At 40.7% G+C, this 27,788-nt stretch overlaps 1 protein-coding gene across 1 annotated transcript; it reads left to right on the top strand.

Moving 5' to 3' along the window:
- Nucleotides 1–27,098, top strand: btaf1 (BTAF1 RNA polymerase II, B-TFIID transcription factor-associated). Its single transcript, XM_044372319.1, has 38 exons — nucleotides 1–409; nucleotides 1,550–1,673; nucleotides 2,183–2,297; nucleotides 3,433–3,576; nucleotides 4,415–4,614; nucleotides 5,605–5,738; nucleotides 6,142–6,271; nucleotides 6,390–6,458; nucleotides 6,614–6,703; nucleotides 6,788–6,883; nucleotides 7,855–8,031; nucleotides 8,279–8,419; nucleotides 8,563–8,687; nucleotides 9,072–9,192; nucleotides 9,388–9,492; nucleotides 9,718–9,867; nucleotides 11,087–11,229; nucleotides 12,155–12,329; nucleotides 12,490–12,693; nucleotides 13,410–13,830; nucleotides 14,056–14,240; nucleotides 14,336–14,492; nucleotides 14,944–15,053; nucleotides 15,339–15,540; nucleotides 15,784–15,932; nucleotides 16,080–16,232; nucleotides 16,833–16,954; nucleotides 17,268–17,435; nucleotides 17,659–17,736; nucleotides 17,823–17,952; nucleotides 18,053–18,194; nucleotides 18,313–18,443; nucleotides 18,744–18,866; nucleotides 18,992–19,144; nucleotides 19,505–19,716; nucleotides 19,874–20,033; nucleotides 20,389–20,559; nucleotides 21,575–27,098. Exons 1-38 carry the CDS (start codon nucleotides 396–398, stop codon nucleotides 21,722–21,724), a joined length of 5,574 nt encoding a protein of 1,857 aa, XP_044228254.1. The 5' UTR covers nucleotides 1–395; the 3' UTR covers nucleotides 21,725–27,098.
- Nucleotides 27,099–27,788: the final 690 nt, after the last annotated feature.

Genomic DNA, 27,788 nt, shown 5'->3' on the forward strand with positions numbered 1-27,788 from the left:
AATGCAAGATGGCTCCTCATATAAAAACAGTCTTCTGGGTCGTCCTCAACGTGCAACAAAATAACTCTTTACACCTTATTAGGTTAAAGTATTTATCCGCGAAGACTTCTGAAGGGTAACTTAAGCTATACATTGGTATGCGTATAGTTCTCGGCGATATTTCGTGGGAGAAGATAACCGAGGAGACAAGAGGGACAACTTTGAAGCCATGAATCGGTGGTGAAGTCGGTGTCTTTGGTCGACAGCGCGGGCCTCAGCGAGCTAGCGGCAGATGCTAACTAGCTCATGACTTCATCTACTGTTATCTGCCGCATTGGAAACGTTAAACGGCAAAACTCTCCAATTTCTGGTTGCCTGTTGAATGTGGGACGTGAGAGGCCGTACAACAACGGACCATGGCTGTATCAAGGTGAGACTGGCTTTAACTGACTAAGTTAGGTTTTAACCTGCTCATACCTGCTAGCTTTACGTTTGGCAAAGAATGGCGACGGCCGACCCAACATGAGCCAGCCAGCTAACACATGATAACGTTATGGTGTAATTTAGTCACAACTGTAGGCCGGTCACCAAATGGGCTCATAACTCACTTTGGACTCATGTAAATTAAATTCACTGTTCGTCGTATTTCGCAGTCTTCTGCTAAGCACAGGTTCACTATAATTGGGAAGTTGTGTCAGGAAAGCCAATTTGCGAACATGAGTAACTAACACTAACTGCTTGTTTTAGGGTCTTATTGATGATAATAATAATAATAATAAATACATGTAATTTGTGACTACCGCACTTTTCGTTCATAGTGAAATTCAAAGTCCTACAGTATTAATAACATAGAACACACAACATGAAGAAAATATAGAATTAAGATGAAAAGGTTTCCAGTCGTGTTGATGTCCCGTTTATTCAGTGCAAACTGAAACACACCAACTTGTCAAACTGCAAGTGTTTCTTAAACGTCACTTTTTTTTAGATGCGCAAGTGTTCACACTGCTTTGATCTGCACTTAAAGTGTTTGCTCGTGTTTTTTCCGTTGTGATTGTTATGATAATGCCACGTGGTGTTAGTGGTTTTCTTTTGCATAGCAAAGTAGACCCATCTGTAGTTCAGCTTTAAGTATTAGTGGGACCTGGGTTCACGCCCCGTACATCTCTAATCCACTCTACTTTATTAATAGACCGCCACTGACCTCAGTGAAACACCCTGATGGTTAGACAGGTTACCCTGGTGCAAAGCCAAACAATTAATAATCCATAATGGTTTTATCCATGTTAACAATGTCTGCATGTGGCCTATCTGCTATAGTGAAATTGCAATATTTATGTAGAATTTTAATGGAATAAATGTAAAGATCAAATTAGAGTACACAAACTCAATATTTAGCTGCTATATTCTGCCCCTCTGATTAGGTTAGAAGCCTAGAAGTTGTCTTTGAACTGTAGCGATCCTCAAATTTGAAAACAGGAACCAGTATGATGTCTGTGCTGTGCATTGTGCATGGTCTGTAATATTTCAGTTGACCACATTTTGTTGTTTTTGTTACCTGTGTCTTTAGACTTGATCGTTTGTTTATCCTGCTTGACACCGGAACAACGCCAGTGACCAGGAAAGCAGCAGCCCAGCAGCTTGGAGAAGTGGTCAAACTCCACCCACATGAACTAAATAACCTCCTGTCAAAGGTGAGTTTGATAGTCCTGTCCAAATGGTGTTTCATGAGTCTCCATAATATAATAACTCAGGGGTTAAAGTTATTGGGCATCATGCCTGATTTCAGGCATAGAGCAATTTTAAATTTGTATAATACTTAATTCAATACATTGTACACATTTCCTCCTGGACAACTTTTCAGGCTTACAAACCTTTTCTTGCTTTAATCCCTGAGTAACCATGTCAACTTGGGCATATTGGGCTGTCCCTGCAGTCAGATATATAAGACATTAAAAATGTATAACAGTGTAATGCTTACTGGCATGTCAGTGAGCTAGCTATATCATATAGTATTAGTACCTGGATTGAATTTTGTGTATCATGATGACCTTAATGTCTTGACAAAAGTGAGAAAATCAAGGGCACAGACTGTGGTTTGTGCTGGCTGTTTAACTTGTCTCTTTCCTGCTCTCTGTAAGACATCCAGTTTTAATTGAAGATGCACATGCAGTAAATTGGATCTCTTTATCTCAATTACAAGGTCTTAACCTACCTAAGGAGTCCCAACTGGGACACTCGTATAGCAGCGGGCCAAGCTGTAGAGGCCATCGTGAAGAATATTCCTGAGTGGGACCCATCCCCTAAGCCTAAAGAAGGTGAGCTCTCAGGCTGGTTCAGTTACATACTTACATTTTGTTACATTTGACATGTCAGGCTTAGCCATGCACACAATATTATACAGTAGATTTGCAGTTAGATATTCTTATGAAATTCTCTCCAGTTTTACTTGATGTAATTGTTTATCACTGGTTCAGGGCACTAATGTTTACTTTAGGTTTAGTTAAAACACACGTAAAGTCAGTCATGTGATAAAGTTGCACATATGTGGAAGCGATAACCCAAAATACTCCACTTGGTCTCAGCAGGTTAAGACTCTGTTCTGATGTTTCTACTCTCAATGATCACTTAAACTGTGTTTTTTGTTGTTGTTGTTGTTGTTGTTTTTTGTATAACCAAACACACAATTCCAGTGTGACATGTTTTCCTAAGATTTTCTGCAGTTTGATTGTGGTTCATAAATGCTAATACAAGATAGAGGCAAATATAACTTTGCTTTCCATTTTTTTGACCATGGTCTTAAATGAAAACAACATTCAACATGTCCAATGCTTAAATAACATATTAAAATATGTAAAATATTAAATACTCAATTGTTAAATTAAAGTGTAATATGAGGCGTGATACCTTCTTCCTTAAAACATGGTAGTGAATCAAAAAATAGCCTGTGTCCACATCATCAAAACTTGCAGCAGCTAAATAGCTAATTAGTTGCTCAGCTGCAGCACATTAAACAGCATGTAAACATACCTGCAAATGTCACTTTCGACCCGTTAGATGCTGGTTTGGTCGTTACTAACAAAATCCCTGTTAGTAACACACTGTCTGTCCATGACTTGAAACCAATGGGGGGCGATCCGTAAGGATCAACTATGTTCTGTTACACCACTAGCACCTGTATTGTGTGATTAGCTGTATTGACATACAATTAAAGTGCTCACAGATTTTGAGTAAGCAACAGAAAGTTAGCTCATTAACATTTCTACATCATCAGGCAACATCTTTGCTCTAGAAAAGCTCTGTTTTCTTGGGTGGAAAGCACAAGATGGTTTAGGATGGAAGGTCAAACCGGAGGCAAAAGATGTCTTGTCATTAGTGTGGACATTACCTCAGATTCATTAAGTAGTTAGAATGACAAATGCACAATTATAAGACTCTGTTTGTTTCCTGTAGAGTCCTCTGAAGACTTATCGCCAGATGATTCCTCTTGTGACCGACTGAGTTTCTACCACTTTGACATTTCCCGCCTACTCAAACACGGGGCGTCTCTTCTGGGATCTGCCGGGGCTGAGTTTGAGCTGCAGGATGACAAAACTGGTTTGTAGTGATTCTGTACTGATTTTTTTTTTTTTTTTTTTTTTTTCCCCCATCAGCTGCTGTAACCTTTACGCTGGCACACTCTCACTCTTTATTTTTTTTAACAGATTCTAATCTGTGGAAAGGAAAACTATGAGTCATTTGAGCTATCAATATAAGATTAGGGTGGTATTAGCATTAGGCTAGTCTTTTGGGAGAGATTTTAAGTGTGCGCCGTCCAGCATGTCAGTTTTGACATGTGCATAGATTTCGGTGATCCCATTAAGACTTTAGTCTGCTAAGCAAACCTTGTAGACCAAATGTACTCTCTGTCCCTGAAGTCAAACACTTCTGTTTAGTGATGTGTAATAATTAATCAAGACTGTACTACTTTAACACCAGCCCTTATTGTTGAGGTTGTTTCTGACTCATAGTCAAATACGACAGAACCAGCTAGGCTACTTAGCCATGAATTTGAATACAATTTGAATAGGGAAAGCTGCTCATCCTTACCTTCTGATGGTCATATGAATTTGAACTTCCTGCCTGTTTGTAACTCCCTGCATCCTGTTGTTGTACCAGTCCTTGCTGCCCTGTGACCTGATTCAAGGTCCCCTGTATTGTTGAAGTTTACTAAATTTAGCAAGTTCTAGGTGACTTTCAGAGCTATTAATGGTATTGTCACTTTATTTATTTATGGATTCAGCACCAGTCCTTTTTGCCTTCTAGTAGCATTTAGCTCCAGAAAGTTCACGTACACATCATCAGTATTCTTCACACAACCACATTGTACTCTTTCTTTATTTCTCTACGCCATCTAGTCAAGTTTTCCTCCTGACTTCCTGTCATTGGTTCTCAGGTGAGATGGACCCTAAGGAACGTCTTGCTCGGCAGAGGAAGCTTCTTCAGAAGAAGTTGGGTCTGGACATGGGTGCTGCTATCGGCATGGACACAGAGGAGCTGTTCAATGATGAGGACCTAGACTATACCTGCCAACCTAGTGGGCCTAGAGCCCATGGAAGCAAGGCCACAGCCGGATCCAGCTCCCGCAACCATGTGGTGGGTCTCATTTTTATCTCTTAGCTTTGATCATGCACTGTGTGTTGTGTGTGTTTACTGACACTTGATAAGTGTGTCAGACAAACTGTGGGTTTCTGTTGTTGCTGCTTCTTAAAGCAGTTGACTGTTCCTCTGTAGTTAGACTGTGACTGACTCAGACCCCTGTACTGTGTCTTGAGGTCATAGCCTGAATGACCTGGCCTAGCTAAGCTAGACTTGACTTGGTAAAGAGAAAACAGGCAGGCTGAAACTTGTCTCATAATGACAGACCGTTGCTGTGGAGCTCTGCAGTGCCTGTTCACATGTGTGAGTGACATCATGTTGTTATCTTATTGTACACCTTTTGCATTTCAGCAGGAAGGCTTGTCTGGACAGGATATCTGTTCAGAAAGCGGTATTAAGTTTATCACAAGTCATCTGCTCTTTGGCCTGATGGTCTTTTTTTTTTTTCTTGCTGAATCGTTCCTTTCCCTGCCTTTTTATATGAATCAAACCTGAGAGTCAGTGTCCCATGTGCCTTATCTGTTGTGAAGTGCTACACACATTTTAAGTCAGTCTGTCAGTATTGTCATTCTGGTATTACAGTTACGTAATGCCTTTTTTATATTTCTGCCTCATCAGTATGTAAGGTGTCAAATGTGCTGTAAATTAATGAACCTCTTAAAATTTGTCTGGCATCAGTAGTTAAAATAGAATGGACAGCTTGTGCCTGCATAATGTCTTGCACTGTGTAAAACAGTCAAATGACGTGTGTGTGAGAAGGTATTTGGTCTAGAAGAGCCGCTGTTGATTTGGACAGGGAGGTTAGATTTACTTGAAGCAGTGTGCAGCATTGGGAATTTGTGATGCTTTGAGCTTTAGAATTAATTTGTTAAATGATTCATTAATTCTCACCCAGAATGTATTTGCTCTCCATTGTAATGTGTCTAATGGTGTGTGTGTGTGTGTGTGTTTTCACTTAAAATTAATAATGAACTCTTTTGTTTTCAGCCCATTCAAGCTGCAGAGTTGATCGACTCAGAGTTCCGGTCAGGCATGAGTAGTCGTCAGAAGAATAAGGCCAAGAGGATGGCCAAGCTAGTGGCAAAACAAAAATCCAGAGACATGGATCCAAATGAAAAGAGGTAAGATTATACATGTGATGTAACTGCAACATCCCCAGTTTGTTTATGCCTGGAGACATTTGTCATATGTCATCTCAATCTCGCCGGGAAGGAGGGGCCAACTTTGAATGCTGTGTGTTTACAAACGCCAACTGACAAATCCTGCATAGTATACCTCTAAGTTACACGAATGATACTGAACATATTAAAGGACCTTTAGTCCTTAGAACACAGCCAGTTGTGTATCCCTTTGTGTCAACATACTTTTCAGAATTTTCAGTAAGAGACGTGGATTATTTCTTTAAGAAGTTTGACTTTTGACTATCGTGTCTGCTTGCAAGTGGTCCAGGTTTAAAATAAGTATTTAATAATTTATTGGAACGTTGGAATGATGGACTTTTCTGATTTCTCCTTTTTAATTTAGTAATGACAGTTTTGAAGGTGAACCTGAAGAGAAACGAAGGAAAACCACCAATATAGTTATTGACCAACCAGCTACAGAGCATAAAGTCTTAATCGACAACGTTCCAGATAACTCCGGTCTTTTAGAGGAGGTAAGGAATCAAAACGGCCAATCAATAACTTTTTGTCATGTCCTGAATGCGTAATTGCTCAACTGAAATGGTGTGAATTCTTGAGTCATGTACTGATGTCTCATTGCTTTGTCTTTAGATACACGAGTGGCCTCTGGAGAGCTTCTGTGAGGAGCTCTGCAATGACCTCTTCAATCCTTCATGGGAGGTAAAAACACATTTTATGTGATGTTTAATTTTAGCTGTTAGCACACAGTTAAACATACCTGCATACAAGTAACTCTAGTTCCTCTTAAGTTCTTGTGCCTTACTGTAATCAGTGCAAAACGAATGCAAAATTGTATTGTATGTGTTTGTTTCCAGGTCCGTCATGGTGCAGGCACAGGTCTTAGAGAAATCCTCAAGTCCCATGGTGCTGGAGGCGGGAAGCTGGTTGGAAGCACTGCAGAGCAGGTATATATATTCCTTTTTGGATTTTTAATGTTTCTGTGAAAGTTAAAACATGACATTAACTGTCTGACTTTTGGTTTGGGTAAGATGTTGCGACAGCATCAGGAATGGATTGAGGACCTGATCATACGGCTGCTCTGTGTCTTTGCTCTGGACCGCTTTGGAGATTTTGTATCTGATGAGGTTGGTCTTTCACACATCTTTTTTTTGACGTGTGCGTGCGTGAAACACATGAGACATGCAGCATACTGAAGAGAGACTGAATTGTCTGTTTATTTCGGTCATGACGCACAACGAAATATGTAATTGGCCATATAGTATCTTTGTTTGCTTTTCAGATTTATTTATATCTGTAGGTATATTGTCAGTGACTTATAACATCTGATCCTCATCCCGTGAGTGGTTTTTCATAATCACACTTAATCTCTCACAAACGTCACAAATGCGTGTGAACTCTTTGTTACATTGCATGACTGAAAGCAGTTGGGTTTTTTTTTTTTTTTCTTTTTTTTATCTTCCTCCTCATCACTGTGGCAACAGTGCTGAACAGCAGTGAGTAAAATGTTAAGGAAGTAACACTTATATAGCAAGGTAAAGCAGAGGGGACCTTGTAGTGTACTCTCATAACTGTTTTGTTTTACATTTCCTGCTTGCCAATTGAAAGATATCACAAACATCTCAGTATAATATGATAAAACGACACAAACTACTGCCTCAAAACTGACCATAGAGGGGAGTTACATTATAATTAAACTACCAAGGGGGAGTTAAGTAGGCATAACTGGGCATTGCAGTTGACTGGCTTTTATATATTGTAGGTAATCTGTGAATTGACCTGTTTAGTAGGATAGGAGGCTGTCATTAAACAGCCCTTTTTAGACCAATAAAACTATAGTGTACATCCACAGAAGGTAGTACTAAAACCGAGACTCAAGATAATGACACTATTATAAATATCTATATCACATACAGATCAAACAAACTGCATCATAACTGACCTTCATGGAGCCTGACTAGCGTAATGGGTCAATATTAGCCACACATATTAGCAAACTGCTGTGTGTGTGTATAATTAGTCATCCAGCCATTTCACTCTGTTTTTATTTTATTTTATGTATTTATCCTCTTTCTTTCTTTCTCTCCCTCTTTGCCAGGTGGTGGCTCCTGTCAGGGAGACGTGTGCACAAACGCTTGGTGTGGCCCTTCGCCACATGAATGAAACTGGTGTTTCCATGACAGTAGATGTCCTGCTGAAGCTGCTAAAAGAAGACCAGTGGGAGGTCCGTCATGGAGGCCTGCTGGGGATCAAGTACGCACTGGCTGTCCGGCAGGTACCACCTGTTCTATGTGTGTATATGATGAGCTGTTACATAAGCATAGTGGGGTTCTACAGTGTGAACACCATATGGTCATGAATATAAATTGTGTTGGGGGGGGGGGGGGGGGGAGGAGATGTGCAGGAACAAAAAGCTTTTTTTTGGTCTGGAAGCATATGTGGTCCTTGTGGATCGATGTCACTTTAGAGGCAATTCTCTCTTAACTCATAGCTTTACATCTGTCTGTTCATCTGTGTCTCAGGACTTGATCTCTGTTTTACTGCCACGGGTGCTCCCTGCCATCACTGTGGGCTTACAGGACCTTGATGATGACGTCAGGGCTGTGGCAGCTGCAGCCCTGATCCCTGTGGTGGAAGGCTTGGTGCAGCTACTGCCCAGTAAGGTCAGAGAGGCAATACTAGTCCGTTTAACAATATGTCCTCATCAAGTTTCAGTTTGTGTTGAAGTCTCTCACTTGCAGGAAGTTATTTTTCATGTTGTTCTTATTTAGTTGTGAAATTGTGTGTGTGTGTGTGTCTCTCTCAGGTACCTTTCATAGTGAACACACTGTGGGATGCTCTATTAGACCTGGACGACCTCACTGCATCCACCAACAGCATCATGACGTTACTGTCCTCACTGCTCACATACCCACAGGTCCGGCAGTGCAGGTCAGTCTCAGTGAAGTTCACACAATAAAAGCTGCTGCCTCAAATGATAAGTGCTTGGTTGTTAAATTTATAAGAAGCTCACTATTGTGTATCGGCTCATCTGTCCTGTCATTTAGCTGAAAGTATGCAAATTGTCTCCGCTGTTTTCTGCGGTTGTGTGTAAACTGGAGTACTGAGCCCAGATGTTGGCTGAACTTCACTTGAACTGGATTTAGATAAAAACATACAATCAGAGTATGCATGCCCACCATTGACAAAAGTTGCTACAAACACAAAGTTAGATCAGCACTGACCCTATGCAGTTAAGCAGAAGTTATGTTGTAGCTAGGCATTATTTTATTCAATTTGCCTATTTGTTTTGACACACTTTCTTGGCTACTCCAGCATGCAGCAGTCATTAACAGTCCTGGTCCCTCGGGTTTGGCCGTTCTTAAGACACACTATATCGTCCGTAAGGCGTGCAGCTCTGGAAACCCTTTTCACACTGCTGTCTAAAGCTGAACAGGTACATTTGGATAACATTTAGACATTCATGTAATATATATGTTAAATCCAGTAGAACAAGTATTTTGCCAAAGTATTAGAAATGCAGTCAATTGCCTTATTTCATTCATTTATTTACTCATTCACTCATTTACTCACGATTGATTAGTTCACAGTTTGACTGATATGACAGTGGTTTGTGTTTTTTGTTCTTTAGAGCTGTGCAATGTGGATCAACCCCATCCTACAAGACATGCTCCGGCACATCTTCCAATCCTGCATACTAGAGAGCAATGAAGAAATCCTTGAACTGGTCCAAAAGGTTTGTTGCATGACTCACACTGACACTTTATCTGAGGGGTAAAACTACAAAGATGACCTGTCAAGTTTGACTATTAGAAATAAGTGAAAGGATACAAAAATCTCAACTGTTCCCATCATTGGCTTTATTGTTTTCTTTTCTTGGATAAGTAAGTTTTAATTCCCCGTATACGGGTGAGCTTTTTGTATTTTGGCTTGTTTTGTTAATGTGTTTACCTGTGTGCAGGTGTGGATGGAGCTGTTGTCTCAAGCCCCCCAGCAGTACGTGGTAGCAGCCAGCTGTCCATGGATGGGCGCCTGGCTCTGTCTCATGATGCAGGCCTCACACATTCCCATAGACCTGAACATGCTGCTGGAAGTGAAGGCCCGCTCCAAGGTTGTACCCTTTATCCATATCTGAATAAGACTTGAAATTCATTCTTATATTGCTTTATTCTCAACTCATCTTTTCATTTAGTGTGTGTTGTGGTTACACCTTCAAATGCAAACAAATGCTTTGTGTTAAAAAAGAATATTCCATTTCTATTGCAACAAAATGTAAAACTAAAAATAATTTTTAAAAAGACAATGATGTGTGACAAGGGGTAAAAATAAAACCAAGTAGTAACTGCTAGTTGATGGCAATTTTAGCTATTTAAATAAATAATATTACATTGATGAATGATTGAACCAGGATATAAAATTCAGAATTAAAAGTGGCAGTCTGGGTTTTATTACCAAACTGCCAGACTGTTAAAGCATTTCTATGCATTATTTTCATGACCCTCTAGATATAATTTGCAAGTGAGTGAAGACATCACACAAAACAAATGCACCTTGTTGAGGTTGCTAGGTGACAGACTAGCTGACTTATGCAAGACGTAAAGCTTGAAGGTAACCCACAATTCCCACAGCCATAGTCTGTATGTTTGAGCCAAAAGAGCTTTAGCAACCTGAACAGTATGAACAGCAGAGAAGCCACACTGTGTTCAGCTCAACAAAACACTCAATTGTCAGTTTGTTCACTCAGATGTGGCGCCAATTTGATTCAACACAACAACCTATTAATCAAGTAATAATGTCTGCATTGGGCTGTGCGTGTGTGTGCATGTATTTGAAGCAGAGAGAGGGAGAGGTTTAATTTAGTGATGACAACAAGCTGCATGTTACTTTGCTGCCTGAAGCAACATTTATTACACCACAAAAAATCTATTCTGCGTGCCATTTGTTGAGTTAATTTAACTGTAATAAATATTCACAATTAATTTGGAAAAACCTGCCTGTTGTTAAATTGAACAAGATGCCAACAATGGAACCGCTGCTGCACTGAATGATTTGGACAGTCAACTAACTACTAACTTTTCCGTTCTTCCATGGAAAAATTCCTCTCCCTTTTCCCCAAATTCTTATTTTTCCATAGATACAAGATAAATCAAAACGCAATCAAAACCTGCCTTTTGGCTGAAGTGCCCTGTGTGCACTATGAACACTCACTGGTGCTCTGAGTGTACAGGGCAGTCCAAACTGGGTATTTAGTTAGCTTTGCAAACAGATCCCTTGTCATATGATTAATGCATGATACAGTGTTGTTGATTGGTTTTGTGTTGATGCAACAGGATAAGGCTGGTACAAAGGCACGCCAAGGGACCAATCAGGTGAAGGAAACTGTCCAGGAGTATATAGCAGGTGCCGAGACAGTGACAGATGACCCTGTGACAAGAGACTACGTGGTGGTCCGTGCCCGCCTCATGGCTGCCAAGTAAGTTATTATGTTTGCTCTGCAAAAATGGAAAAAGTTATTGTACAAGATCTGAGCATAAACAATCCAGGGGTGAGTTATAAACAGACTGTATATAAAGATGGACATAGCAAGGCTTGACATCATCCATTGGTTTGCAATTGAGCCAGTTTGAAGCCAAGATTTGCTGCATATGGTCAGTGCCATCTTTTCTGTTTGGAGCCAGGAGCTTCCAAATAGGGAGTGCAGGGTGTTTCCTTTCACGCTCTTAAAACATGCCATGCTACCTTGGACTGAAGCTAACGCTAACTAACACTAACACAGAGTGGTGCAGATTTCTGCCAACATTAACTAACATGGCAGGTATCGTTATCAAGTAACATTAAACTTACCGAAATATTGAGACAATAGTCTGACTCAGTGCAAGCCCTGGAGCCGGGGAGTGAACTGTCAATCAACGCCCACACGGCAGACATCAAAGCTATTATTTGTCTTTATATCTTATTAACAGAGCAATGATTTCCAAAATGACCAGCAGCACACTTATTAGAGGGCCTGAATTTAGAGATTGAGACTATAATGACTCATTGAAAAAATGTATTGACTTAGTAAGTTGACGCTTTTGGAATGGGAGTCTAATTGAGCCGGGGATTTTATGGAGCCAGCACCTAGTGAGCCAGCACCTAGTGGCCGTCAGTGATATTGCACTTTAAGGCACTTTCGCATTGGCATCAATTTCAAGCTGTGGTTGTTGCCGCTTGGTTATATACATGCAAGACTGCCTTGTATGTTGTTCTTATGACTGAGGAGGGTCTTATTGTCTAGGAGTCAACTTGTTGTTGTGTCAGATCAGTCATCACTTTCTCTTTCATTCCAAAAGAAAGTTGAATTGCAATTTGTTTTCAGAGTCTTGACTGTTTCCTTGCTCTTTTTGTGTCTCTGCCAGATTGCTGGGAGCTCTCTGTAGGTGTATCTGTGACCCTCAGCTCAACGCTGCATCTCAGGAGATCCGACCAGCTGAGTCTTTGGGTCAGCTGTTGCTCTTCCACCTCAACTCCAAGTCTGCCCTGCAGCGCATAGCTGTGGCACTGGTGCTTTGTGAGTGGGCTGCATTGCAGAAGGTGAATAATCGAGCATCAAGTTGTTGTTTTTTTTTGTTTTGTTTTTTTTGGTGGAATAATTACAAATAGCACAGTTTTAGAATTTTTGTTATGAACATATCAATATCAGGCATTTAAATCCAAATACTTCTACTTACTTTTCCAATCTTTCCTGTATCAGGATTGTCAGGTGGTGTCATCCATGGTGCAGCCTCGTCTTCTGGCCATTCTGTCAGAGCAGCTGTACTATGATGAGATTGCCATCCCCTTTACACGCATGCAGAATGAGTGCAAGCAGCTTATCGCCTTGCTAGCTGATGCCCAAATAGACCTTCAAGACCGCCTCAATTGTAGTGTTTTCACTATTGATCAAGCCAACGAACTGGTAAGTCGAGTTTCACACAAAAACACTCTGACTTTATCAGATGAAACAGAAACATTTTCACCATTCACTAAACGAATAAGATGTAGATAAAAGGAGAGAAAGCTAGATCATGCGAGATTTGTGAACGGACAAGTGAACAAAAATAAACTGCGTATGGTAATGGGTGACGCCGTGTCACTAACTGTTCTTTCAGTGGGTGCACTGATTGGATGTGAGCAAGGCAATGTCGTCATGAGCTATGCTTTGCAAAGATTCATCTTCAAATTGATTGGATTGAGCCTTACTGTTGACATTTTATAAAATAAATTGTAGGAAATCTTATAATGTCTTTTCCTTTCTGTACTGACAACATACAGAAATGTGACCCCAAAGCTGTAGTTTGTACTGAACAGTGAAATTTGCATCCAATTACACCCCTAGCTAGAAAAAATTGTGCTGGGCAAACCACCACCAATACTACTATTCTATCTAAATTAAAAAACAAATTTAGTTTGTCCTTACTATCATCACATTAAGGCTTTAAAGGTGTTGGACAACTATTATCATTATCCAGCTATAATTTGTTTCCTGTCCAGGTCTTTACTTCCTGAACTGACAGTTTAGGTAATGGTTTGGTATCCAGCTGATTAACATCTTCAAAGGTTAATGGGTATTGCACTCTGTAACAGATCGCTGCCATTCCAGTCACTCACATTTTCCTCCTCCCTGTTCCCTAGGTAACCACCATCTTCACAGAGGCCACAGCGGGTCTGAACACAAAGTCAAAACAGTGGCAAGGGCTGGACAGTAAACGACAGCAGGCTCAAGCAACAGTGATGGAGACCAACACCGAATGGCAGCAGCTGCATCTCCGCGTGCATATGTTTATAGCCTGTGCAGTGATTAACCTGCAGGTGCTTCCTGACAAGCTCAACCCTCTGGTCAGGCCTCTGATGGAGGCCATCAAGCGGGAGGAGAACACCCTGATTCAGAGTTACGCTGCTTCTTTCATAGCCAAGCTGCTGCAGCAGTGTGCTGGACGCTCCCCGTGCCCCAACCCCAAGATTATTAAAAACCTCTGTGCCTCAGCCTGCGTGGACTCCTCAGTTACCCCCTCATCTGCTTGCCCAGTACCCCCCACACAGGAACCTGCTAAAGGTAACAGTTGTTGAAACTTATATATTCTTATCTTCTTGATCAACCGAAAGAGTCTGTCCTGTTTTGCCAAGTGGCTAACATGATGCACACTGGCCAAAGCAGATGCAACCCATCAGACAACAACCCAAAAACATTCCTGTCTCTCCATCTCTGCATTATCTCTTGGTGCACACACACATTTTCTTCTACTGACCCTTATTTTCTCTTGTTTTCTCATGTCATTAGGCAGTGGGCTGGAGAAAGACGGCATGCATCACATGGTCAACAAAACTCGAGGCATCATCACTCTGTACCGTCACCAAAGGGCGGCGTTTGCAATCACCAGTAAGAGGGGCCCAGCTCCTAAAGCTCCCAAGACCCCTACTACAGAGCTTCCTCCTGGCAGCACCATTAGTACAGATAATGATGAGGTACAGAGGCTATGAGACAACACTGTGCTCATGTTTACATCATATGGACAAACAGGTTGTGTTTACCCAGTTTTTCTTTGCTTGGTTTCTCTTAGAGCAAAAGGCCATTTCTTATTCAGAGGAGAGGAGCCGAGTACTCCCTAACAACTGTTGCCAGGCATTTTGGTTCAGAACTCACTAAGTCTCTGCCGTACCTTTGGGAGAACACAGTGGGACCATTGAGGACGGTGGTGAATGAAAATCAACGCATTGGTATGTTGATTTACTTTGTCTGCCATTTGCTGACACATTTTCAGTCTTTGATAGACACTGATAACAGAATATTTCTACACTTCTCAATTACATTTGTGCAAACACAGCCACCCATATCAATACTCAGTGTTTTAAAAAGGTTGAACGCTTGACTAGCAAGTATGATAATTGGCTGGTTTTCAAGGTGCAAACTTGTAGACTCATTTTAGGCTCAAAATTCAATTTGCAGTCGTCTCAGGGTTTCATTCAAACTTATTGGAAGAAAGTCAAGAATCTATGCTCAGTTATAAGAAAGATTTCATTCCAATCTGTGTATGTCAGCGCAGTTAACTTTATTTCACCAATATTATCCACTTGGTATCTTCTAAGACTCTTTTCCTGGATGTATGAAGTCAGCAGTCCGAGAAACTGTTCCACTGAATTGCGCTGTCTGTCTTTTTGTGTGTTCTAGATAGGCAGGTCCAGCTGGAGAGGGGAGACACTGCAGCTCAGGAACTGGTCAACTCTCTACAAGTGCTAGAAGTCATGGCTGGGGCCATGGCTCATGAACTCAAACCTCTGGTATGATTTAGCCAGCAAGACTGCTTTATTGTACTATTACACCAACTTTTAGTGAAGTCACCTGGTTGAAATTCTAGTGCTGTAATCACATTATATGAAAATGGCACTTATCCTAACTGTTAAACAGTCTACACTGTTGTTGAGTTAGGCCTTGGGCTCTCAAATGTCAGCCTCAAAAAGTCAGTGACCGGAGGGAGTCCACAGGGAATCAAAACAACAATTGAAATGTAACTATTGAATGATACTTTTGTTGAATGTCTCTCTTCTGTTTGTTTTGTACTTTAGCTTCTGGAGCATCTTCCCCATCTGTTCACCTGCCTGCAGCATCCGTACACAGCGGTGCGTCACATGGCAGCACGGTGTGTGGGCGTGCTCAGTAAGATAGCCACGCTGGAGACCATGAACAGTTTTCTTGAGTGTGTTCTACCCTGGTTAGCTGCTATCGATGACTGCACCAAACAGGAGGGTTCCATCGAGGCCTTGGCCTGTATCCTATTCACACACTAACATATCTTCAGCTGTGTATAGGGTGTTATAGGTGCTGCTTGAGTTGGCACAATGCATTTTATAACAGTTATGTAGTAGTTAATGTTACTTAAAAACTAAAGAAAAAATAAAGATATGGGGATGTATGTATGAGACCTATATTTATCAAGGATACTGTAAGGTGCTCAAAATAAAGTGCTTTGTTATTTCTGGATTGAATTGTCCTTGACCAGCATATATCCAGGTGTCATGGAGCAGCTGGATGTGGACATCGTACCCTACATTGTGCTGCTGGTAGTACCAGTGTTGGGTCGTATGAGCGACCCCAGCGATAGCATTCGTTTCATGGCCACACAGTGCTTTGCTACACTCATCCGCCTGCTGCCACTAGAGGTAGAACCACACAAATGGCTAAAATGCAGTTTTTCTGCACACTTGAATCTCAAACACAATATATATGTCACTTGCTAATACGCTGATATTATAATCATCCAGTGCTTAGCCTCTGAAGAAGTCTATATTTTCCCTTTTGTCTACCAGGCAGGTATTCCAGACCCTCCTGCCATGTCCACTGACCTGATCCGTCAGAAGGCCAGAGAACGCCACTTCCTGGAGCAACTGCTCGATGGCAGAAAGTTGGAGAACTACAAGATCCCTGTGCCCATCAAGGCTGAGCTCAGGAAGTATCAGCAGGTGTGTGCCGGTTTTCAGAGTCCACTGCTTCTCTTCAATACCTCCTCAAGCATCAGATGAAAGATGCCCAGCCTGTGTTTTAACAACTTTGTAAACAACTCCTGGAACACTTGAGTGCTCTGTGCCTCAGCTGTCTCTCTACCTAGAGGCTGATCCTTTTTCTGCCAGATTCAAGAATGGGGTTTTGCTTTAAATGCTGCAGGCTGTGATGTAGAAAATAGAGATGCTGACAGCAAATGGCTTTCCTGACAGGAAATTTTAAAGCAGTGGAATGGAAAGGGCGTCTATATGCTGGTTCTTCTTTAGAAATGTTGGTAGCTGACAGTCTTACTGAGACAAGTCATCTAACTCTTAAATGGAGCAGAGCAGCCTTCCAGCTCAAATGTTGCTACTGTTGTTGTTTCTATTAGTCAACACACTGCTCCCAGGTCTTCTGCCTTCTATGTCTTTTTACCAAAACCTGATGCTTGATTCTTAAGCCTTTAGCACTATTTATCTCATACATTAAGATGACATGATGACCACAGACCATGACATTTACACAAATGAGGCTGATCAGGTTTTTCTGATGGCATTTTCAGTCTTTGTTTCATCTTGCAGGATGGAGTGAACTGGCTGTCCTTCCTGAACAAATACAAGCTGCATGGGATCCTGTGTGATGACATGGGCCTTGGCAAGACACTGCAGTCCATCTGCATTCTAGCCGGAGATCACTACCTCAGGTACAAAACCCCAACAGCAACATTACTGCTATTGTGTTTAACTTTGAACTATACAGCATCAGTACATGGGCTTGCCTTTTCTGTGACTTGACAAGATGTATTGTAGCATTCAGAAGCACCATCACTCATACAGCTATTAGCTCTAGAGCTTTACATTTGTTAAATCTGTTAAGAACATTTTATTCAAGTGATTTATCCCAGTTTTAAATCTAATCGTGATCCTTATATTATGTTTTTGGGAATAATCCTGTTTTGTTTTTTTGCTGTGTAAGTGCTCTTAACTCAGCCTTCTGCATGTGTTATGCCTATTCAGGGCACAGGAATATGCCAAGACTAAGGCCGCAGACTGCAGCCCCATGCCCTCTCTGGTGGTGTGTCCCCCCACGTTGACTGGCCACTGGGTGGACGAGGTGGGCAAGTTCTGCACCAAAGAGTACCTCAACCCACTGCACTACACTGGGCCTCCTACAGAACGAATGCGGTAAGGCTTAGTCAGAGTTTAGTCAGTGTACAGAGAATGATTTATACCCTTGTCCTAAATTTGTAGACTTTCAAAACTATAACTATAAGGAATAAGCACAAGGAATATGACTATTATGTGTGAATCTGTTATTTGCTAAATGTTGGTGGAGTTTATTAAGAGAAACATTTTTAAGAACCCTGAAAAAATTTTATGACGCTGATTTGAACATCTACATTTCCAGGTTGCAACACCAAGTGAAAAAACACAATCTTGTTGTAGCCTCTTACGATGTTGTACGAAATGACATCGACTTTTTTAGGTGAGTACTGTTAAAATTAGAAATCAGTCTGTGTTTTGGAGGTAGATGCACTGTTGTAATCTGGATTTCTCTCTTCTGCTTTGCAGGAATATAAAATTCAATTACTGTATCCTTGATGAGGGTCATGTCATCAAGAACGGGAAAACCAAACTTTCCAAAGCCATAAAGCAGTTGGCTGCCAACTTCCGACTCATATTGTCAGGAACACCCATTCAGGTGAGGGCCTGTCTTAGTTATTGATCTATGAAATTCAGTTTCTTTCTTGGTATGTTTATTAGTCTAAACATGAATATTGTTCCTCTCCTTTTATCCCCAGAATAACGTCCTGGAGCTCTGGTCGCTCTTTGACTTCCTCATGCCGGGCTTCCTTGGTACAGAGCGTCAGTTTGCTGCTCGTTACGGCAAACCAATCCTGGCCAGCCGTGATGCCAAAAGTTCCTCACGGGAACAGGAAGCGGGTATGTTGGCTCTCTGTCAGTCTTTAACAAAAACACTGGAACTGTTTCTTTTATTCTTATATCCCATTTCTGTGAAGAAGATTAAGGTTAGAATATTAACTGAGGTCTCTCCCTCTAGGTGTCTTGGCGATGGAAGCCCTACATCGGCAGGTGCTACCCTTCCTCCTGAGGAGGATGAAGGAGGATGTCCTCCAGGACCTTCCTCCTAAAATAATTCAGGATTATTACTGCAACCTGAGTCCTCTACAGGTACTCCAGGCCCCTAACAACAACCTAATGAATATTTTACCTGATATCTGAGTGCCCTATCTTTCCGTTCTTCATTTTGTTGCCATTGGTAGTAATTATAGTGATCTGGGATGTTCAAGTGTCTTCTGTTTACTAAAAACATCCAGAAAGATTATAGGAAAAGCTAAATGCCTTCCTTATAAGTATATATGCTGACATAATTCTAGGTTGAAGTGATGTGACCATTTTCTGCTGATACTACAGCTGGATAATGGCACAATTTCAGTGTAAAAAATCTGGTATCTTTCTCTCTACCTCCAGGTTCAGCTGTATGAAGACTTTGCAAAGTCTCGAGCCAAGGCCAGTGTGGAGGACAGCATCTCTGTGGCCTCTACAGAAGAGGAGGAAAAACCTAAACTGAAGGCCACAGGCCATGTCTTCCAGGTACACATTCAATTTTTCTAGACATTTATCTCTTGCTGTTCTAAAACTAGTTCAGTTATTATGTAACTACATACATTCTCCCTCCATGCATTAATATATACCTTCATTTCTTCTTTTTTTTTCAGGCCCTGCAGTACCTGCGGAAGCTGTGTAACCACCCGAGTTTGGTCTTGACCCCACAGCATCCAGAGTACAAACGCATCACTGAGCAGCTGACATGTCAAAACTCCAACCTGCGGGACATTCAGCATGCACCCAAACTCTCCGCTCTCAAACAGGTAACCTGCTACAGTGTCAGCTTTCAGATTGACTATATCCATCATTTCTGCTTCTGTGAGCCAAAGTTTGGAATATGTTACACATAATCCATAATAATGAGGATTTTATACAAGGAAGTTTTAATGAAAGTAGTATACTTGTGTCTATAATACGAATGGAGTTTTCTTTATACAGTTTTCCTGGTGAAGACTTAGTACAGCAAGTGTGTATGTTTTCTATGAAAGTGTATTAAGTATTTTTGACCAGATTTGCCTGTGGTATCACAGATGCTCAACTTTTTTCACTCCTGTGCAGGACTGAACTGTACTGTCAACCTTTACACTGTCTCAGGTTGTGGCTCTCGTGTGTTTTGTCTGTAGTTACTGTTGGACTGTGGTCTGGGTGGTGGTGGAGGATCAGAGGGGGGCACTGAAGCAGTAGTGGCCCAGCATCGTGTGCTCATTTTCTGTCAACTTAAGAGTATGCTGGATATTGTGGAGCATGACCTGCTGAAACCCAAACTACCTAGTGTCACCTACCTGAGGCTGGACGGCAGTGTGCAGGCCGGCCTGCGCCACTCCATCGTTTCCAGGTTAGAGGATGTAGTTATTTAATCAACAACGGATGAAAGTGATCCTGGATTCATTATTGTGAATATGAGCAGCTACTGAGGTCCATTTATACTGACATAGTTCTAACTAGAAAACTTTACACTTTCTGATACTTTGCCTCTTTTCTCTGTGTCTCAGGTTTAACAATGACCCATCTATTGATGTGTTGCTGCTCACCACACATGTTGGTGGTCTGGGTCTGAACTTAACCGGTGCAGACACCGTGGTGTTTGTGGAGCATGACTGGAACCCCATGAGGGACCTGCAGGCCATGGATCGAGCCCATAGGATAGGACAGGTACTATTGGTCACACAGACATACAGCAGAATACAGGACAAACACCGCTACATATTGGGTATCCTAATAACATGTGGATCATCATTTCCTTTTAATAAATTCAAATTGCAGACAGTTGATACTGAATTCAAAATGCTTCAGGCTTCCTCATTTGGATATAACTTGTACATGTTTCTCTGATGCATTATTAAATATGTCCTGTGCTGTGAACAGCCTTTGGATCGTGTGACAGTGCTGCTCTTGTCTGAAACCATTCATGCATTATGACCCAAGTGAAATTAAATTGGCAGGGTGGCAGACTGTCCTCCACATCTCAAACCTCCTACTAACATTTATCACTGTTTGTATTGTGCAGAAACGGGTGGTGAACGTGTACAGGCTGATCACACGAGGCACATTGGAGGAGAAGATAATGGGTCTACAGAAGTTCAAGATGAGCATCGCCAACACTGTCATCAGCCAAGACAACGCCAGCCTGCAGAGCATGGGCACAGACCAGCTCCTCAACCTCTTCACTCTCGACAAGGTGAGACCTCCAAGTGTTTCTGACACACACACAGACCAGTTGCAGCTCCAGCATGTTTGCCCTAACTTGATCTGAATCAGTTGTTTACTAAGGAAATCTGATAATACTCGTAACCCCAAGATTCAAAGTCAATTTTATTCATGCAGTGTATAAAACCACAGAATAAAAGCACTGACATGCTCCTTATACACACAAATAAAATATGATACAGTAAATATGAAAATAACGGCTCCATTTCAACAATAATGAAATGCACAACAACCAACAATTAAAAAACTTTAAATGGATATTAACATAAGGCATATTTATGTTCTTGAGTATCCTGGTTACTTTTGATATTGTGCAGTATCCTGCTTTCTTAAACCTGCTTTTCTTTTGTTAATGTGACCACAGTGAAGGTACCAATTGAAAGCTTAAATCATTTGCCAAAAGGAGAGCGGTTTCTCTCACACTGAATGATGCAATGTGGGAAACCACAGACCTGTCACTGGCTTTTAATGACTTGTGTGTAGACGGCAGTAGTCGGGGTTTCCCACAGCATATTGTAACAAATACTGAAACATGAAACAAATACTGCCCCTTCTGACTTCAGAAGAAATTATGACACCTGACTAAAATTAACAAATATAACATTAAACTTCAGGGCAAAAGAGCAAAGACACTATACTACACAGTAAAGGCCACATGTGCGTTGAGTAAGGCTGTTGTTTAGACCATCTCCTAGTAACTAATGTAAACTGTTCAGGAGATAAAATGCATCAAAATCTGTTTGATTCAGCTCAGCTCACACCTCCACTAACCAATTTCCTGAGTGGAATGTTGGTAGTGTTTGTACTATTTTGATCTAACAGATGTGTGCAGGGTTTTTAAAACAGAGAAAAGCCTGTTGGTCCACATTCCCTGTATTCCTGACATAAACATGTCCACAGCATATGTTGTACTGGTGCACATGAGGAGCATACAATGTCCAGCTGAACATTTGTCATGCTTTTTTTTTTTTTTTTTTTTTCCTTAGGATGATAAGGGTGAGAGGGGTGAGCAGTCCCCGTCAACCTCAGGAAAGGCCTCTATGAAGTCGGTGCTGGACGGCCTGGGAGAGTTATGGGACCAGCAGCAGTACGACACAGAGTACAACCTGGACAGCTTCATGCACTCCCTGCAGTAGCACCATATGACCCCACGCAGCCTCCATCCGTCGTCCCGTCTGCTGCTGGCCAAGCAGGACCTGGTCAGCGCCCAAGGAGAACCCTGCTGCTGCAATTATCTGCCCCTTTCCCAAACCCGCCATGACACCCTAAACAAGAGTCACTGATAATAGTTACAATAAGTGTCCCAAAGCAATAAGTAAAACACAGCCAGTCTGAGGACGCTCTCAAATTGATATGTAAGCAACAACAATGTTAAAGCATTTTCCTTTGATCTTTGCAGAATTTCTGAATGTTGTCAGACATCCTATAATTGCTTGTTGACAGTGAACCACACAGGTTTTCAACAAGACATTTACTTAACAGCTAACAGAATATAATGGTATGATGACGATGTACCATCTGCGACAAACATCTCCAGTGTTGTTTTACATCATCTACATAGTTAACAGCAGCTCCACCACTGTGTACAGTGATACTGCTGGAGCCTCTCAAGCATACAGTATATCTTAAATATAGTTATTCTTTATAGTTATAGCACCAGGTGCTACTTTTACATCCCACTGCCCTCCTCCCTCATTGCATTGCCAGAATATACAGTGTTGACTGCTTCAGACACCATTACCCGGTTGCACCTCCCTACTGTCTGGCCCACTCCCCCCTCCTCTCATCACAAAGTCTTAAAAGCACTGCTATACCCAGCCACACGTGTCATCACCCCTGACTGATGGATACAAACATGTTTTTGTATGACAAAGGGAAACGGAGCAAGAGTGACGAGCTCGCTGGAGAAACCACAGGATGTCATCACAGCGTACCAGCTTTTTATAGCACATCGGTGACTGCTGGGCTGAGCTCAGCAGCTGTTTGTGCTTGGACAAAGATGACTCCCAGCCTCCAGATGGCGCTAGTTTATACTTGCTCCCAGGAGAGCCCCTGGTGAGGAAATGATAGCTGTGTTGTGTCCAGCTTCTCCAAATGTGGTGTAAAATGATGTGGGACAGCACTGCACTTGAAGCAGCATTACAGAGACTGAACCTTGGGGCCAAGCTGAAACTGGTACCTGAAACTTGTCACAAGTATTTTAAAAAAGGAAAAAAAAAATAGACTTGTACATATTTCTGTAATTGCTGCTTTTTGTTAATGATCGTGGAATTGTAATAAATTCTACAAACCTTTGAACTACATATCTATTTTTTTTTTTTCTCCCTTGCATGTGAATGGTGATGGCCAGTAGATGGTGTGATTGTACATCCTGAAAAAAACAGTACTGATTAGGCCTAAAATAGGGTCACAATAGTCAGTCATTTTTTTTCTGAGCACTTTACAGCATTCTCATCCATGTTGGCTTAAAGGTTGAAGACAGGTGTATGAATAAAGACAGTAAGTTGCCAAAGTGCATAATGCAAGTTAGTATTGGTCAGCTCTGGTGCAGAACAGGGGACAGAGGATGCCATGCAAAAGACCACAAGGTTTCACAGCGTCATACAACTACGTTTAATAAGATTTGCTTATTAGTACAGAAAAAGGAAAAATTAAGGTGGGAACTACAAACTCTGAAGCAGTAGTAAGCATTAGCAGCATTGAGCTCCATGTTTTCAAATCACAGTTAAACTGCAAAAGATTAGACAACCATAGGTCCAAGCCAAAAATCTGAAAAGCCTTGCCAAGATAGAACCAGTGTTTAAGTCAGGAAATAAGAACTTTGAAAATAAAAACACAGATGCCGTAGTAAAAAGAGAAAACAATGTACATTTCAAAAGTAGTGGGATGTTTGTGAAAAAAGCACATTACCAATCTTTTTTTTTTTTTTCATCTATTTTGAGATCACAACATGACGAGACCTACAGTGTTTACCTACCCAGAGAACGCCCATGAAGCAGAAGTGAATATACAGTATACTATCCAAGTCTAGTTACAGGAAATACATACGTATATCTATATAGAGGAATATATAAAATGGTTGCCATCATCCAAATCATGATCTTTTTCATTTGCACATACACATTATTTTATATATAGTTCAGGTATAAATTGTTTTGCTAAGTGATGAAACTAAAGAAGGCCTGGAGATGGATAAATACTTGGTGGTATGGTGGTGAATAATACTGACCCATGGGAGAGAGAAAAACATGGGACTTGTTAAAGACATGAGCCTCAGCTGTATAAACTGGTAGAAAAAGCCAGCTAGAAATAACATTCTCACATGAGCATTGGAGTCTTTTGGATGAAGACAGCAGAGGAAGGGAAAGCCAAAACATTTCAAGATGGAGCTTCAGCCTGACTTGAAGACATATTATTTTGGTAAATATGCTTATTTACTTTCTTGCTAAGAGTTAGACCAGAATATCAATATCACTTACATTTGTCTGTTCAGTATAAAGCTACAGCCAGAAACCCTGTAACGCTGTCAATTTCACACTCAATATTTTGTACAGATTAAACAAATTAGATATATTGTTGTTGTTTTATGAAGCTACAGCCAACAGCTGGTTAGCGTAGCTTAGCATAAAGACTGGAAACAGGTGGAAATGGTTAGCCTAGCTCTGTCTGAAATTTAAAAAAAAAAAATCATCTGCCTACCAGCACCTCTAAAGCTCACAACTGACACGTTGTGTCTTGTATAAAAACAAAGCGTAAAAACATTAAAGTTCTGGTTTTACATGGAGTTAACCTCACGGTTACAATGGGACTTTAGGAAGTCACTGCTCCTGGCCAAGAAATAGTCCGGCACACCTAACTCTCAGCGAGAAAGCAATATTATATCTGAATGTTCAGAGTGTAGCTATAACCAGCAGCCGATTAGCTTAGCTTAGCTTAAAGACTGGAAACAGAGGGAAATAGCTAGCCTGACTCTTTCCAAAGGTAACAAAATCTGCCTACCAGCACCTCTTAAGCTCACTAACCCGTTATATATCTTTTGTTTAACCCGTAAAAACCTGAAGTGTAAAAACGACAAGCTATAGTTATATAGTTTCACAGGGGGCGGGCTATTTCTTGGCCGGGTGCTAATACAAAGCTAAGCTAACGGTCTCCTGACTGTAGCTTCATATTTAGAGTACAAACAGGTTTGGTGTCACTCTTCTCATCTAAGTCTCGGTAAGAAACAAAAGCATATTCACCAAAATGTTTATCTCTTCTTATATGGCAGAAGATAATAGGGGAATAGGGATAGGGGAAATGTAGGGGAAATGTAGAACTTTGGGGAAAAAAACGTACAGAAAGAAGCTAAAAGCTGGGGAAGAAAAAAAACAGTTTAGACCATTGCCTCCTCTGGATAATTAAGATACTACAATTCATACATGTTCTACCCAAACTCTATACAGTGCATCTCTACATTTACATTCATACTTAAATACAATCACACTGGTGCACACTCTGCAGGGGCCGAACCAACTAGAAAGAGGCGGACATGTGACATAGCTGATTCTTTAAGAGGAGCTGTTGAATGTTTCACATGTGAGGAAGTGTTGATCTCCACCGCACAAAGTGAGGATGAGTTATTGTAGAGTCAGTGGTTATAGTAGTAGTTGTACTGGAGTAGCAGAAGCAATGTAAATGGTCAGTGGTGTTGTCCATCTTCCACAATTACATCACAACATACTACGTGTATGCTCCATTCTGCCATTTTATTGTATTGCCCATTCATTTGTTTACACTGCGAATCACTTAAACATCACCAACCACCAATCTGTTGTTTGTGAGTAGTTTTTTTTTTTTTCTCCGTAGATCATTTTCACACTAATGTAAGCAACATCAGCGAGTTAACACATAAAGCTTAGCATTTCAAGAATCGAGACACTTTAGTAACAATATTACAAAGTTGTTGTTTTTTTCAGCTTCAAAAATGAAAAAAGTGAACAAACGAAAAAATAAACTTTTAAAGAATTAGCATCATAAAATTAATTTATTCCAAGTAAAAATACAAAATAATATTAATGACATTGACCAGATATGAAAGTCTCCCCCAGAAATAACTATTAATGGTTGAGAAATAAGTCTGTAAAGAAAAATATGAAATAAAAATGAAAATATGTAAATATGTTTAAATTCTTTTCTTTTTTAGCAAAACTTTCTAAAAATAATGAAAATTTCTCAGTACAAAGGCTACATTACTACTGGAAGGTACTAGCAGGTAGAGTAGGTAAATACACAGTAGAAAATGATTTTAGTGAATCACAATGCTTGCAATGAAAATAATTCTGCAATAAAGATTTATGCCTCTTTTTCTTGTTTTCTTCTTTTCTACAAACAGTACAAACAGTATTGCACATTACAACAAAGAATCAAGGTTCTTAGCCTTAAAAAATGGGACTAATTCAAGTCTTGCGTGAATAGAAGGCCACCAGTCAATTGATGCACCTTGGGGGCTTTCGATCAAGTTACAGGTGAAAACACTTGTGTCTGTTTTGTGTTAAAAATAACATTCTTTTCTCTCTACCTCCAGCTGTTCAGTGACTCTCACAAGTCTCTTTTATTTTTCTCCCAACGAAGTCAGGCTAACAAATCAGGGTCACGTTGCTTTTTTACAAAACAAAAGGGAGCACATACTTTTAGGAAACATAAAAAACTTCTCTTAAAAAAATAATGAACAGAAGATCTCTTTCACAACTCTGGTCAGCATAGTAAATGATTGATTATAAATATACAAAACGTGGGAAATATGTTCAGTTTTCTCTCTGAGCACCTGATATTTTGTTTTCCTAAAGAGCTCTTCTCGGTGGTGTTTTGACCAATTTCACCAGTGGGACACTCAAACTCTTAACCTCCACTGTAATAAAGTAGACTGTACTCTCACACTAACTACATCATTATATTAGTTATAAAGCTCTAGCTCCTTCAGTTGTTGTCTTTTTTCAAAAAATAAATTCTTAAAATAAAAGCAAATAAGCATGATAAAAAATAAAAAAATCAACCATCTGTTAAATCATTTCTCTTGAAGAATTAAATTAATATATATTTTTTCATCTGAATAAACTTACTTAGAAAATATCAGTTTCTCTCCTAATATATTTCAAAATTGAGGTATTGCAAAAGATCTTGTCAGTCAGAAAGCACGCGTCTTTATCGTCTTTTTTTTTTTCTTTTAACAAAAAGAACTGCTGACTGTCGAAAACTGTTCAGATACAAAGAGTAGTGCATAACAAATATCTATCATAGAGAAGGAACAAACATAGAAAACCTGTCTGGGTGGGGAAAGAAATGTCACAAAAACACCCAGAATTCACTTTCATAGGGATACTTATTATTACTCATGGTTAGCCTCTTATTTTTTTTAAGTCAGTAAAAAAGTATCTTCTGCTTAGTTTCAATTCGTTTTTTCATGGACAAGAAAAAAACAAAAACATCTATCCTAAAGCAAAAAAAAAAAAAAAAAAAAAAAAAAAAAAAACAGTTTGCGACTAACACGAGAAAGAGGAGAGGGACTGCGGGGTGCCAGCACGGGACAATCACAACTCGCGGCCAAACAAAAAAGGGGGACGACACACATTAACTTGCAGTGATGTAGGACCCCGTCTGGATTATCCACAAAACTGCTAAAACCAGTGTAACTTGGCCCCCCCCCCTCACCCTTACCCCCAAACCAAAGCCGCCCTGTCTTCAGCAGCCAATACGTAAAGTTTCTAAGCCCCCTGTCTGCCCTCCCCCACCCACCCACCCAAGCCTGTTTGAACTGCGCACCATAACCTTTTGATAAAAACAAAAAAATATATGTCCACCATTTTTTTTTTAGCAGGTCCATTACTTCAAGCTTTGCAGGAAAAAAATCTGGATAAATATGGTAACCCCCAGCTTGCACATCTGCATGATCTGGCAACATTGTCCCCCAAACCCATACCCACCCTCACCCACCCACCCACCCACCCATGCCAGCCATGTAGAGAGCGTGTGCAGAGCTTAGTTTATCAACCTCAAGTCTCCAGTAGCTTCAATGTTTTAATTTATTACTCCCCCCCCCGCCCCCCTCCCAAATTCCTCCTCGCAACTGCCCTCTTTCCTCATCTAATCGACTGCACAACTGCACCTTCAGCTCCTCTGCAGGAGGCCGCATGAGCAGCGCAGCCTCCTCTGCGGGTGGCTGTT

Source organism: Thunnus albacares, chromosome 14, assembly GCF_914725855.1.
Source record: "Thunnus albacares chromosome 14, fThuAlb1.1, whole genome shotgun sequence".
Classification (NCBI taxonomy): Eukaryota; Metazoa; Chordata; class Actinopteri; order Scombriformes; family Scombridae; genus Thunnus; species Thunnus albacares.

Excerpts from the sequence above, each read along its gene's own strand:
- btaf1 (XM_044372319.1), top strand. Across the intron at positions 8,032-8,278 it reads ACGCACTGGCTGTCCGGCAG|GACTTGATCTCTGTTTTACT; the intron begins GTACCACCTGTT and ends TCTGTGTCTCAG. Across the intron at positions 9,868-11,086 it reads AAGTGAAGGCCCGCTCCAAG|GATAAGGCTGGTACAAAGGC; the intron begins GTTGTACCCTTT and ends TTGATGCAACAG.